The sequence below is a fragment of the Aspergillus terreus genome, genomic scaffold (assembly GCF_000149615.1).
Source record: "Aspergillus terreus NIH2624 scaffold_5 genomic scaffold, whole genome shotgun sequence".
In the NCBI taxonomy this organism is placed as follows: domain Eukaryota; kingdom Fungi; phylum Ascomycota; class Eurotiomycetes; order Eurotiales; family Aspergillaceae; genus Aspergillus; species Aspergillus terreus.
In genome coordinates, this window is record NT_165928.1 from 245,640 (window position 1) to 259,654 (window position 14,015).

Here is a 14,015-nt window from a genome sequence, read left to right on the forward strand (position 1 = left end):
GTCGCAGCGCAGCAGAACAAAACAGCAAATGCATATGCCATGAAGAAAATGAGACCCTGATAGCAGTAAAACGACAGAAAATCAAAACCCCAGACCAAAGATCGTAAAAGTACACGGAGAATCACGTAGATCCAGACTCAAGTCCATACGTCATGAGTAAGTGTCCGTGATGAGTCCTTCGATACACACGTGCATATAAACCAGATGGTGAAGGCCGTTAATCTTCTATGATGTCTTCCGAGACGGAAGGCGGTTGTTGAGTGTATGCGGACGGGTATCACACGGGTAAATCGTGGCAAGTCCTTGAAGACAGCGACGGACAACCAGTGACTAGCTGGGTTTCGTGCAAGGATGCCAGAAGTTGGCACCGAGGATATGCATCTCCTGGGCGAGACGTCCGGTCAAGGATCTGTATCAACGCTCATTGGATGCCAATCCAGCTGATTGCGACGGTCGACCGTTTTGCTGACGAAATGGAGCGTATGAGCCATCGTTCCAGGCAGGGACCCAGATCGCTTCGGTGGTGACATACGGCGGGTGCTGATTCCTTGGCATGTAATCGTCGCCGCGGAGTCTAGTAGCTTTGGGCAGAGACGGTGGCCGGCTGTGACATGTCAGCGAATGGGAATGGGACCGGTTGAGCGAGGGACAGGAAGAAAGGCACAATAGTCTCGGCGTTGTTACACAACCGGATGAGGCCTCTTCTTGGCAATGGAAGAGGAAAAGCAAGGGAGAAACTTACAGGACTGCTCAACATGCTGTTTCGCTCCTTCCGTCCCTTCTTAATGTGATTCTTCAGCGCCGTCGAATCCAGTGGCTTCAAAAGTTCAAAACTGCAAAGCAGTTCCCCGGAAACGGACATGATAGCGCCCCAGTTATCGAATTCGCCGCAGTACTAAACGAGTCAGTCCAAAATCGAGCCTCAGATGTCAAATGGGGCTTATAATACTCACGTTAGGAGCCGAAAAAACAGTGACAAGAATACGGTCTTGGTAGAACTCGTACCCATCCTCGACTACCATGTGCGCCCGACAAACCAAATCGAAATCATGGCGTTGCAGAAAGTTCATAATCACCTGCTTGCCAAAGCAGTAACTCACACCACGCTCGTTCGGTTCCCAATCTTCCTCCATATCGGCTGGATCGCTCCAGAGCAGATCGTTCAGCAACCCGTAATCAGGAACATCAGTCGGGCGTGCGATGCCACGAATATCATCCATATGCGACAGACTGGGGGACAGCCCTCCATGGACGCAGAAGATCTTGCCGGCTACGATAGATGCGATCGGTAAGCAGTTGAAGGTATCGATGAAGGTCTTCCAGATCTTGATATTGCAGCGCCGTTTACATTCGTCATAGAATCCGTACACACGGGTGACGTTGGCACATTCGTGGTTGCCCCGTAACAGGAAGAAGTTCTCGGGGTACTTGAGCTTATAGCACAGCAGAAGCAGGATCGTCTCCAGGCTTTGCTTGCCGCGATCGACATAGTCGCCGAGGAACAGATAGTTCGAAGCCGGAGGGAACCCGCACATCTCAAACAAGCGGATAAGATCGGTGTACTGGCCGTGAACATCACCCACGATCTTGACCGGGGCAGAGAGTTCTAGCAGGGCCGGCTGCTTGAGAAACAGCTCCCGAGCAGCGGTACAGATTGCCGTGATCTCGGCATTCTTGAGACAGACGGTCTTGGTGACCTTGGTCGAATATCCAGCATCCAGCAGACGGGTGATCATGTCATCCAGATCGATCGACTTGAGAGCACCCATGCCCATTCCAGGAGAGGAGGAAGCATCCATGGGGGTATTCATAATGAAGTCCAAGATGGGGTTCAGCTGGCCCTCCCGCTTGATGAGAATCGATTCCCCGACGGTGGCGGTTGAGCCGGTAGGGCCGCCTGCCGTTGGCGGAGCATCCGACACGAGGTCGACCTCACCACTCTGCTTCATGGCATTGACATCCTTGTGGCCCTTCTTCAAACTGCTGGAGAGGGAAGGCGAAGGAGGAGGTTCCGGGGCGTCCAGTCGAGAAGTCGAGTCCTCGGCCGGGGACTGAGCGCTTATGTTGGTAGAGCTGCGTCTACTTCCCACCGACTTGATGGAGCCGGCGTCCGACTTGTCATCCTGCGAAAGACCAGACAAGGATGCACGAGGGCTATCGCTGCTACGGATCTTGGAGCGGATTGAGCCGCGGAACGAGCGCAGAGACTCTTTGGTATCGGACCGAGAGAAAGATGGATACGATTGCAACGAGTCGCCAGGGCCGGAGTTGCCCTTGGAATGCGACTGACCCATTGCTGCAAGGCGGGAATATCTGCCAAGCTCGGGGATGCGAAGTTAAAAAGATGGACCGCAATCAGAGCCCTTCTTCTTAAATGGAATGTTGCAGGCCGTCTTGGCTATTATGTGGCTTTCGAGGGTTGGATATAAGAGGGAGGTGGGATCCACGAGGACGCAGAATCGAATCGAAGGAGGGAGGTAGATTTGAGTTGACGCTATGAAGGTGAACGTGACCGCGGAAGGCAACCGAACGATCCCCGCGAGCTCCTGAACTCCTGAATCAAGGTGAATGAGGGAACCAGCCCCAGATGCAGTTGTTCAGAGACGGTCGGAGGAGGGTTTAGCACGGCGATAAGCTGAAGCCGACCGAGGAGATTCGGATCACAGGAGAGAGACCTAGTTCAGGCGAAGCCACCGCTACTGGCGAGCTAACAGATCGGAAGGCGGAGTTCCGATTCGCCGAAAAAAAAGCTCCTTGGTATGACGGTTAGAGCGAGGTTCCAAAACGGCAACGATAGACACGGGAACGGAAACACTGAATGCGAAGGACGAACGGAGAGGACTGGGGAGGGCGAGGCAGAAGCGATTTGGCGAGAGGGGAGGGGAGAGAAGAAGAAGAGACCAGAGGACGATCACGATCCTCGTCTTCCTGTCGAATGGGGGGAGGCAGTTCAGTTCATTCGGTGGAGGAGGAGAGGGGAAGAATGCGTCATTATGGGGGAGGGAAGCATGGAGAAGCTGCAGGACTCACAGGATGTACGGTGGAGGACGTTTCAGAAGAGGGATCGAGAGGCGACAAACCGAGAGGATTGACGGTGGTCGTTGAAGCTAAACCGGGAAGAGAGGAGGAGAAGTTGGAAGACGAGGATGAGGGGAACGATAGAGGGAGAGAGATAGAATAATCGACAGCCGGTGATGTTCTCGCCTCCCGTTCTGGTCTGGATCCTCTGCAGGCCCGCCGATAACTGGTCCGGATCATCTAGTCGGCCCGCACGACGGCAGCCTGAGGCGGTGGGCTGACTAAGCGCTCTATGCTGGTGCCTATCAATCACCTAGGTGTTTACCCAGGGATTGTTCTAGCTCTAGTCATGATTCATGATGCAGTATTTATAGCATCTTTGACCAGCTTAAGTTCTACCCATGAACACAAAGTCAACAAAAATAAAGCCCCACGGAAGAATCCAATCCAACGAGAGGAGTCGCAAACTTACGTCTCCGCCATCGTGCCTCTAGTTCCGACGCATCTCAGCACGGACACCTTCCTCGCTCTCCCATGACCTTGCATTCTCGCTTCATGTCTTGAACATTTCAATTCGGCCTACAAACCACTCGCATATACTTGGATCTCCTTCCCCATAAGCCTCATGAACCTCCGAATGCACCCGATACCTCGAACCACGCTCAGCCAAGGCAGAGGAAATAGATCATATGGCTCTGCAGCCCTCTCGCTTCCTGTCTTGGCTGCTCTCATCCGTCCGTACACAGACCACTAGCCTAACCCTCATCACACAAGAGCATCGCCAAACCCTGTTATTCACGGTAACTCCGGCAGTCCAAATCTCACTCGTATCCACCTAGGCGGGAACCATACCAGATCAACCGCTCGGTGCACAGCTGAGGAGGAACATGACTGTGGCGGCGGCCGCCAAGCCCGCATCCTGCGCCAAGGACCAACAGTATTTCTCCTAGCCACGTTGTGGTGGGAGACGTTGGGTTGCACATCTTGCATTCGAGCCCTTGGCAGATCCGCGCCAGGACACCGTATAGGTAAATATTTCCCCCAGTCCGACAGGGGAAGAAACGTGGCTAGGATTCCTGCGTCGTCCGCGGTCCAGAGAGACATCAGTCGGCATTATCACTGAGTGGGTTCATTTGACCGCTTCTTTGGATCTCCCATGCGCTCCTCCACTATCAGCCCTACCCTCGTCGCATGCGTTATCTCATTGTCGAATCAGGACAGGCCAGGAGTCACGCTCTCACGCAGAGTAAACCACAGCCTGCCACGGTAGTTCAAGCCTCATCACATTGCCCCTCCTTATGATTTCCGCAGCGCGTCGCGCACCCGGGCCTGTTGTGGGGTCTCTTCCAGTTCGATTTTCGTGATATGCTGGCCGGGAATCACCACCAGACCAATAAAGCGACTCGTCATGTTCACCTGGACGTTGGTTGGCGGCGCACCCGCCGACGACTCGGGGTCTTTCGCTGCGTCAGCCGCTGCGTCACGAACCGCCGACGGCGTAGGATAGCGATACTCGTATGTACCTCCGAGGATGATGTTTCGAGCCTTGATCAATCGCGGGTCAGCGGTGGTCTCGTATTGGTTTCGGGGGGTTCTTTGTTTGGAGGAAATAGTTCGCGTCGCCGCTTTGTTCCCTGTATCTTCGACGACGAGAGGGGGAATTCACCTACCGCATCTGTACATTTGAAGCTTCCCACGAAGATACGTGTGTCACTTGCGTGGATTCGTAAAGTTTGGCCGATTAACGACTCCAGGTATTGGACCGCTTGGTTTTCGTTCATGCTGTCGGTTCAATCGGGGGTCAGAACAACAGGTCACGCTTCAATCGGGGGTAACTATGGACCGGCCTAGACTCTATGGCGTAGTCTAGGAGGTTATCGTGGGGACAGATAAAAGCGAAACAAGTCGTTCACGGTGTGATGTGGTAGAATGCGAGAGCGAGCTGAGGTGGTCAGTGCGCCGAGGTCGGAACCGTTCTCGGCTTATCTAACCTGGTCTATGGGCACATGAGCATCATGAGCATGAGCTTGCTCTGGCACATTGTCGTTGGGACGGGAATTCATGCAAATGCGAGAATACAGCATGCTTGCCATTTCAGATTAACTAATCTTTATTATCAGAGACTTAGTGGACACTAGTATAGTCTGCGCGCCTATGTGGCAAAGAGAAATAATAAAGTCGCGCCCTCCTCCCAAGAGCAACATATATGGGTATATAACATCAAAATAACCAAAGACAACGGAATCTCATTCTCCGTCGTCCTGGAGCTGTTGGACCAGAGCGCCAACAATGTCCCGCATCCGTTGGGTCGAATCACACACAGCCTCATATGGTAGAGGACCGAGAAGAATAGTATAGGCCGCCCAATGGAGAACACTAAGGCAGCCGAGGGTGTCCCATCCATGAGAGACCTCCGACCCGTCTCTCGGGAGCTTGCACGGGTTCGTCGCTTCCAGAGTCGACATCCATATCCACATCCATGTCGGTATAAGATTCCTGGGGTGGCGAAGAGGTCGCATCGCTACCCATTGGAGCAATTGTCATGTTTATATCGAGCGTGGGTGGTCGCAGGAACGGGTTGTTGCTCTGCTCGTTCGGTCGCAGCTTCGTGAGGTGCGGACGAGAGTGAAGTGCCGGCTGGGAAGGTTGGAAAAATTTGTGTAGCGTCTGCTGGCGGGGATCAAGGGTTTCTGGAGTTGGGAGAGGTTCAGAGTCCATGTCTTGCTCGTCTGCGACACCAATTGGGGTCTGCGCTGGACGGGTTTGCTGGGCAGTGAATAACCAGCGCAGGGTGTTTTCTGCATTAGTGGTTAGACAATGTCAGTAGCAGAACCACTCCCATGTACTGACCATAGACTACTTTCTCGTCGGGGCGATCATTCCTGAACCGCTTTCGCGTCCGACTATGAAGATGTTTGGGAGAGTCGTCCATGGCGAATGTGTATCCGGGGAGAGGGGTGGGCGAGGCAGGCGAATTGATGGCCGAAAGCGATGCCTTGCGCTTGAGAGACATGGTTCCGTGGGTATATACTTGACGACGAGAGTGGAAGTATGAAGCAGAGACGTAGTGCTGTTGTTCAATGCAGCGCCGTGCAGCAGGGCGGAGGCTCGTGTGAAGGAAGAGCTGTTGAAAAAAGCATGCAACGCGCAGAAAATAGAATAAGCCACTCAGGAGGTCCCGGTCTACTTATGCTGAAGAAAGTGATGCCCTTGAGAGAGAATGGAGGGGAGCGGGAGGAATGGAAGGCTGGATGCTGGACGGGTTTTTGGTGTGGTTGGAGCAGCGCGTCGTGACATGCCGGATTAGGAACGAGCACCGCGTCGTTCCACTATGCCGCATTGGGATTAATTGATTGTCATCCTTTGAAAACTGACAGTAAGCAGGCAGTGGACGAGGACAGAAAATTGCGATAGATAGCATGGTCGCTTGTTTGATTTGTCTCTATCGATATTCTGAATAGCGAATAGTCTTTTCTTGAGATGGCACGCGACATTCGACGATAATATCTTCGCGCAACATACCTGCGTCTCGCCATCAAATTTTAAGAATAGTATGTGACGTATGTATTGATCATAATTGAATGTCATAATCTTATAGAATTAGTCTCTAGGGAGTAGATATATCTGGATTTGTTTGCACCTGATGCTTAATAGCCGAGATATATATACATCCATCTAGACAGATATAGATCAATAAAAGTATGTGAATGATAGGACGAGCCGAAAGAACACCAAGTTGCGAAATGAGATACCAACAAATGCCGTCTTCTCTTCTATCTATATCTGCTACCCAGGTAGTACTAAATATACTAAATATTGATCGATGTCGGCATGCCGCTATATCGGCATCCCGCGGGGATCCAAGGCCAACTCCACACCTCCCGCTTCCCCGCTTCTTCCTCAGCTCTTCTACCTGCCAGCTTCTTCACTTCACACCACGTCTCATACCTCCCTCTCTTACATCAAGTGCTCTTCGAAGAAATCAGCAGAATGGAACCCAGAGACGCCTCCCACGCTGGTTCGTGGTATTCAGATAGCCAACGCACCCTGAGCCGTCAGCTGGATCAATGGCTGGCCCAAGTCCCCGATCAGATTGAAGGCCTTGGATCCATGCCCATTCCCGGCGCACGAATCATCATTGCTCCGTATGGCTACGACATGTCGTCTTCTGGATACTCTGCTGACTTTCTAGCCATGCCGGCTACGCATACTCAGGTCCCTGCGCAGCTTATGCCTACAAAGCGTTGGATTTGTCGAAAGCGTAAGAACCCCAAACCGTCGTCCTTCACGACCACGACTTACGGGATACTTCCTATATGCAGTAAACGAATCTTTATTCTCGGACCGTCGCACCACCACTACCTGTCCACCCTGGCTCTTCCAGAGCTTACATCCTACTCTACCCCGCTCTCCGATGACCCCCTCCCTCTGGACACCGAGTTGATCAATAAACTCCTCGCCACCAAGGCAACCAGACCCAACGGGTCCTCCGTCGGTTTCACGACCATGTCTCGCTCCATCGATGAGGACGAACACAGTATCGAGCTTCATCTCCCCTACATCCATCGACGGCTGCAACTGCAGTACCCGGATAAGCCGACCTCCGAGTACCCGCCGCTCGTACCGATCATGGTCGGGAGCACGTCCGCGTCGACTGAGAACGCCTTTGGGGCTCTTCTCGCGCCGTATCTCGAGGACCCGTCTAACGCATTTGTCATCAGCTCGGACTTCTGCCACTGGGGCTCCCGTTTTCGGTACACTTACTACGTCCCGCAGGCCCCCAAGCCTGGACCGCGATTGCCGCTCTCTGCCGAGGATCTCCCGCAGCCCGGCGATGAAGCGAAGGAGGTGGAGGAAAAGGTGGAGATGGTCTCGGCGGGCCAAAGCCTCCAGCGCGGAGACCGGATCTCCAGCAGAGAGCCGGCTATCCACGAGAGTATCTCGGCCTTTGACATCGCAACGATGGCTGCCATCACTACGGGGACTACGTCCAAGTTCCTGGATATACTCCAGAAGACCGGGAACACGGTTTGCGGGCGTCACCCCATTGGCGTGATCATGGCCGCTATTGAGAGTGTTACGAGCCAGGAGGAGAGTAAGAAGGGAAGATTCCATTTCATCCGGTATGAAAGAAGCTCCGATGCAGTCGATGTGACGGATAGCTCGGTGAGCTATGTGTCTGCCGTTGCTGTGCTGTAGGCCTGGCTTTTGATGCGAGTCGCTCTCTCAGCCATGACATTGCTGTGACTAACCTAATATCATCCTATGAACATTGTTACTCAATTCATTATTATGTGGTTCAATTGCCTCGACGTAGTGAATGGGTTCGGCCGCATCTCTATCAACCCCGGGCAACATGGTAGAGGCAACCCCCCTCCATCTAAGTTCCCCTCAGCAGTTGAACGACAATGAAGCCTAATGTAGACACCAATGCATTATCAAGACTTACATGGCGCACCATCACCCGCGAGGCTCTGGGCTAGCCATCGCTGCAAGAGGATGAGAGTGGGTTGGATTTAAGTAAGAATGGCATGGCGCTTGACCTGTCCTGCCTGCGCGAGAGTTGATATCGTTCGACGTAGTCTCCTCATAATCAAAACCAACAGAGACAACGCACCAGAGAATAGGCATAGTATGCTGTCGGTGGCAAATTATGCCGTCTATCACGAATGGGAGTTTTGGTCTTCATTAGCATGAGTTGTGTCTGAAGGCTTCCGTGCGAATATAGTACCCGAATAGCTCCCGCCCATCAATATCTAGTCGAATCCAGTCATCAGCCTTTGTTTCAAAGCTGCAAAGTCATTCCAGATGAGATATCCGTTCGTCCAAAGCATTGCCTACCCGGAACAATGATTGATAGATTATCTCGGCATGGACAGGCTTTGTCTGTTTCATACTCAAAGAGTCGTTTGACAAAGAGTGGCCTCAAGGGCGCCTTTCTTCTCGATAATGCCTGCATCGCCTTCTCATGTGGTGGCCTCTTGACATATTGTTTCAAATCTGACCTCACAGAGATATCCTCGCTGCTGCAAGGGGTCGTGTCGAAGAGATAGAAGGCGTCAACACGTCCTTGGTGAAGCGCACTCAATTAGTTCCTCCAACGCAGATCAGATACAAGCAGTCTGCAGTTTGCAGTATGTTATCTCCATACCAAGCAACACATAGCTAACAATGACAGACATGTTATCCAATATACTCTTCTTGACTATCCTAGTCTCCTCAGCATTAGCTTCTGTTGTCCCCAGGGCACAAAATGAATCCAGTGGTACAGACAACAAGCTAGTCTTCTGCCATTTCATGGTAGGTTCCCACCCAGCCACACTGACACCCTACTAAATACCATGCACAGATGGGCATCACCAGCAACCGAAAGAACGCCTCCGACTACGACGATGATATGAAGCGCGCGAAGGCGCTGGGGATTGACGCGTTCGCGCTAAACATCGGCGTAGACTCGTACACCGACACCCAGCTCCAGTATGCATACGCATCGGCTGCCCAAAACGATATGAAAGTCTTCTTATCGTTCGACTTCAACGGGTACCACATTGGCCAGGCTAGCGCCGTCGGCGCAAAGATCAAACAGTACGCAAATCTACCGGCCCAGCTCAGAGTAGACGGCAAGGTCTTTGCGTCGTCGTTTGTGGGCGACGGTCTTGACATTGCGGCCATGACGGCCGCTGTCGGTACAGACGTCTTCTTCGCGCCCAATTTTCACCCCGGTCAGGGCGACTTCAAGGCCATACAAGGCGCCCTGAACTGGATGGCTTGGGACAGCAATGGGGAGAACAAGGCTCCGACAGCGGATCGGAACGTGACCGTCGCTGATGGAGACAAGGCGTATAACGACGCATTGGGTGGGAAGCCGTACATCGCGCGTAAGTCATTGCATGCTTACCTCGAGAAATCCTATTGATGTGACAGCTGCCTCCGGCTGGTTCTTCACGCACTTTGGCGGCGAGGCGTCGTACAGTAAGAACTGGGTGTTCCCCTCCGACCGCCTCTGGTTCGACCGCTGGCGACAGATCCTCGAGCTCGCTCCCCGATTCGTGGAGATCATCACCTGGAACGACTACGGCGAGTCGCATTACATTGGCCCACTGGCGTCTCCGCATACCGACGACGGGGCGTCGAAATGGGTGATGGACATGTGAGTGCCGGTAGATATCCAAGACGCAGGTCTAACCACGCGCAGGCCTCATTCCGGCTGGCTGGAGATGTCTAAGCCGTTCATCGCAGCGTACAAAGCCGGAGATACATCGGTCGACAGGTACATCAAAGACGAGAAGTTGATCTACTGGTACCGGCCCACGCCGAGAGATATCGACTGCGACTCGACCGACACGACGGTGACAGGCAGCCCCGGCAACGCCAGCGGCAATTTCTTCCGCGGCCGGCCGCACGGATGGGAATCCATGCGCGATGAAGTGTTTGTTGTTTCGCTGCTCACGGCGCCGGGCACGGTCGAGGTGACCTCGGGCAGCAACACGCACCGGTTTGACGCTGAGGCCGGAGCTCACGCCTTCTCCGCGCCGATGGGAATCGGACCGCAGAAGTTCGCGCTCAAGCGGGATAACAAGACCGTCATGGCCGACACGAGCCTCAAAGACATCGTAGACACTTGTGTCTGTGGCGTCTACAACTTCAACGCTTATGTGGGCATGGTCCCGCCGGAGAAGGACATTGACCGGCTGCAGCCCGATGGACTGGTCATGCTGACCCAAGGGCTGACGGTGCCCTGTCCGACCAACACACTGGGCGCGCGTCCCCGTGCGACCTCACTGCGTGATTTTGTCTGATTTCGTCGTTGAACAGTCATGGGTCGCTCTTTTCTGGGCCGTCCGTTGTCACTGTCTCTTATCGTTCGTGTATGATTATGCTGCCGTATGTCGAATAGAACACTCCTTACAGAGGTTGAGCTGGATTGGCGGTGATCTTATCTTCTGACAATCGCAGAAGTATGAAGCAGGGGATGTCGTTCGAGTAGGATTACCTCCTGAATCCTTCTGGTGCGGAAGAAGTCGGGAGAATGACCCCGGACGATAACAATTAAGGTACGGAGCGAAGAGTCTATCGTTATCAGCGATGATCAGTCGCTATCAAAAACAAATAAAGGAGACTGACTCACCGACTCTTTCACCGTTCTGATAATACACTCTCTTCTCTCCCTACAATAAATAATAGATAACTAGGATGCGTCCTTTTTCTTCTGTGAGACTGCGCGATTATTCTCTCTTGGCCTCTTGCGCTTACACTCGGTCGACGCCTGCGTCTTTCCCCTCTCTCTCTCCTTCTCTCCACCATCTCGCGTGATCGACTTCCTCCCTGTCACGTCTTCTTTTCTTTTCCCAGGTACACATCGTCTCATGGAGAGCGCAGTCTTTTAACATGTCGTCGCACGAGTGAGTCGTCGGTGCTGGGATAGCCTATTCTTTCTTTGATTATCGTTCTATCCATACAATAATTGCGGCAATGGCGCGGATCAAAACGGGGGTGTTTTCGTGGGAGGACGTGCTGGCACAGCGGTACCAAAGTGAGCCATCCCGTCTCTCGTCCTTCCCACGATAAGCCCGCGCTAACATACCAGACAACAAACCAACCGCATTATCCTCCCGGCCAAAACGACGCAGCGAGCATGCAGAATCGGACCCTGCGCGCACAGACGCAGACGATCACGGCACAGAAGTCGCGCACGCCGCACCCGCATCCCAGTCGCAATGCAGCCTGCTGTCGAAGCTGTCGCCCGAGCTGCGGCTGCTGATCTGGGAGATGGTGCTGGGCGGGATGCGCATCCACATCATCCAGCGGGCGAATCGGTGCATGGGGCACGTCGTTTGTCCGCGCACCGCGGCCTGCGAGATTTGCCAGGGCGGCCGGGCGCCGTCGCCGACACCGACGCAGTCGGCCATTCTGGCGCTGTCGCTGACGTGTAAGCAGATGTATGTACCTTGACCTCTCGTGTCCGTGACCATGGCCATGGCATGGCAATATTCTGATACCTGCAGATACTGCGAATCGATCCGCCTGCTCTACGCGCTCAACACCTTCGAGTTCAGCAACACATGGTCGCTGACATACCTGCACCCGACGGTGCCGACCGAGCTCTGGGACTCGATCCGCGACGTGGAGCTGCGCTGGGCGTTTCCGGGCCACTGGCTGCCGAGCAAGGACCCGGTCAAGACGGTGTATTTCTCCGCGGGGCGGCAGCAATGGGTCGAGACGTGTCAGGCGCTGACGCGCATGAAGAGCCTGCGGACGTTCTCGCTGCAGCTGAGTGGCAGCTGGTTCTGCGAGCCGGTCGAGAAGATCCCTGTGTTCTTGGAGCCGCTGCGCGACTTGAAGCTGAAGCAGGGGTGGAAGTTGCAGCTGCCGCGGCAGCCGTATTACGTCAAGGAAATGCGGGCCATCGATGGGGACTTGCGGAAGCGGGGGATTGATTGTTTGATTCGGGCTGCGTGACTGCGTATGTATGTGATTGAGGCTCGTGGAGTACGGCTGTTTAGCGTAAACATCGTCGGTTGCTCGAATCTAATTGGGTGTCGTAGATCTATACAGGGTCACCCTGTTTGAGGCTTCAAGTGGATGTGATGCTTACTGCGTGGAATGGAAGTATACCATGTCCGATTGGTCGCTGCAGGTTTGCTCGAACCAAGTATACCGTCGCATCGAGGGAGTATCAATGCTCACCGCATGACCCTCATCGCAGGGAAGAGAGCGATAGTACGCTTCTCATCGGTATGCTGTACAACATCAGCTCGTATAGTGTCAAGTGAGTCTTCACGAGTAGGCTTCTGCCCGACGAGGTATAAAGTCTCCTGTCTATCTCCAGATCCTCTCCCTCTTCCTCACCAGCTCAAAGAGAACAATTCCAACTATCGCAACAGCAACATCCACACCTGCAAACAAACTCCATCATGAAGCTCTCCATCCTCGCCACTCTGGGCCTCCTCACGTATGAATCCCTCCTCCCCTCCCTCATACCCGGTCCACATACTCATCAGATGTAGACTCGCCTCCGCCCTCTCGTGCGGAGACCAAGCCGGCTCCAAGGGACCGCGCTGCGTCAAAAGGGACACCAAATGCCCGGACGGATTCCGGCCGGTTTTGTACGACGACCCCAAGCCCTGCAAGAAGGGTCAGCGCTGCTGCGTGCAGTGATACGTGCACGCCATCACCGTGTAGGGTATGACACCCATGATGACAGAGTGACGGTTGACGGTTGACGGTGGGCGCTTGGCAGAGTTATTGTTAACAGAAGAGCGAGGAGCATCAATCAAGGCTATCTTGTCCCTACGTAGTCGAGCATAAATCGACAGTATACTCCGTAGGGCATAATAAACATTAAATCGTGTAGTAAGCAATGTTAATAATAATTATGCAGATTAAGGTACTCGGACCCGAGCCAAAACCTGGCCAATCAGGCTCGGCCAAACGACCCCGCTCTCCACAGCGCCGTGCAGATCCCATCCGTGCTGGGAGATCGCTCGGCCTATAAATAACCACCGCTGGACCCTAGCGCATCGCGGGGAGAGCAAAAGGGAAGAGCCAGAACAATCGTAATTAAACCGACGGACCCTGTCCAGGGTCCCGCCTCTATCGGTCCCGCACTAGTAACGCGTGGCTGTCTCGGATTCGGCCGGTCGGCGGTTGTTCCTGGACCGTGAGAACTGCCACGTCCCCCCTTTAATTACAGGATCATACGGAGTACAGCCCCATTGTGTGTTGGTACGCGTGAAACTAGAGAATAGCCTGAAATCAGATCAATATGGTTTGTCTTGATCAGTGTATGGTTCAGTTAATGCACAAGGTAGCCACTTCGACCCATCCACCCGTGGCTCATCAACATAAAGAACCCCTTGCCATGAAAGAAATGATAAAGAATGATGATAATAAGGAACTAAAAGGAAACATTACGGGGCTCATGTTTCTATTTTTTCGCTGCTCTGTTATCAAGAGAATTCTTGACTCCAGCAAAAGAATAAAGAGAGGAAAGGTTT

General features: G+C 53.4%; 6 protein-coding genes across 6 annotated transcripts; 3 read left to right on the forward strand and 3 right to left on the reverse strand.

Moving 5' to 3' along the window:
* Positions 1 to 574: 574 nt before the first annotated feature.
* phzA (putative serine/threonine protein phosphatase) lies at positions 575 to 2,294 on the reverse strand (the record flags this gene model as incomplete). Its single annotated transcript, XM_001212830.1, has 3 exons — positions 575 to 604; positions 743 to 895; positions 954 to 2,294. The coding sequence occupies 3 exons, from the start codon at positions 2,292 to 2,294 to the stop codon at positions 575 to 577; spliced, it is 1,524 nt and encodes a 507-aa protein (XP_001212830.1).
* A 2,020-nt stretch (positions 2,295 to 4,314) lies between these two features.
* On the reverse strand, positions 4,315 to 4,799 carry ATEG_03653 (LSM domain-containing protein; the record flags this gene model as incomplete). Its single annotated transcript, XM_001212831.1, has 2 exons — positions 4,315 to 4,563; positions 4,689 to 4,799. The coding sequence occupies 2 exons, from the start codon at positions 4,797 to 4,799 to the stop codon at positions 4,315 to 4,317; spliced, it is 360 nt and encodes a 119-aa protein (XP_001212831.1).
* A 595-nt stretch (positions 4,800 to 5,394) lies between these two features.
* ATEG_03654 (uncharacterized protein) lies at positions 5,395 to 6,031 on the reverse strand (the record flags this gene model as incomplete). Its single annotated transcript, XM_001212832.1, has 2 exons — positions 5,395 to 5,816; positions 5,869 to 6,031. The coding sequence occupies 2 exons, from the start codon at positions 6,029 to 6,031 to the stop codon at positions 5,395 to 5,397; spliced, it is 585 nt and encodes a 194-aa protein (XP_001212832.1).
* Positions 6,032 to 6,849: 818 nt separating this feature from the next.
* On the forward strand, positions 6,850 to 8,217 carry ATEG_03655 (protein MEMO1; the record flags this gene model as incomplete). Its single annotated transcript, XM_001212833.1, has 1 exon — positions 6,850 to 8,217. One exon carries the CDS (start codon positions 6,850 to 6,852, stop codon positions 8,215 to 8,217), a length of 1,368 nt encoding a protein of 455 aa, XP_001212833.1.
* Positions 8,218 to 9,189: 972 nt separating this feature from the next.
* Positions 9,190 to 10,817, forward strand: ATEG_03656 (glycoside hydrolase family 71 protein; the record flags this gene model as incomplete). Its single annotated transcript, XM_001212834.1, has 4 exons — positions 9,190 to 9,318; positions 9,368 to 9,896; positions 9,943 to 10,168; positions 10,214 to 10,817. 4 exons carry the CDS (start codon positions 9,190 to 9,192, stop codon positions 10,815 to 10,817), a joined length of 1,488 nt encoding a protein of 495 aa, XP_001212834.1.
* A 673-nt stretch (positions 10,818 to 11,490) lies between these two features.
* ATEG_03657 (uncharacterized protein) lies at positions 11,491 to 12,477 on the forward strand (the record flags this gene model as incomplete). Its single annotated transcript, XM_001212835.1, has 3 exons — positions 11,491 to 11,551; positions 11,606 to 11,957; positions 12,024 to 12,477. 3 exons carry the CDS (start codon positions 11,491 to 11,493, stop codon positions 12,475 to 12,477), a joined length of 867 nt encoding a protein of 288 aa, XP_001212835.1.
* Positions 12,478 to 14,015: the final 1,538 nt, after the last annotated feature.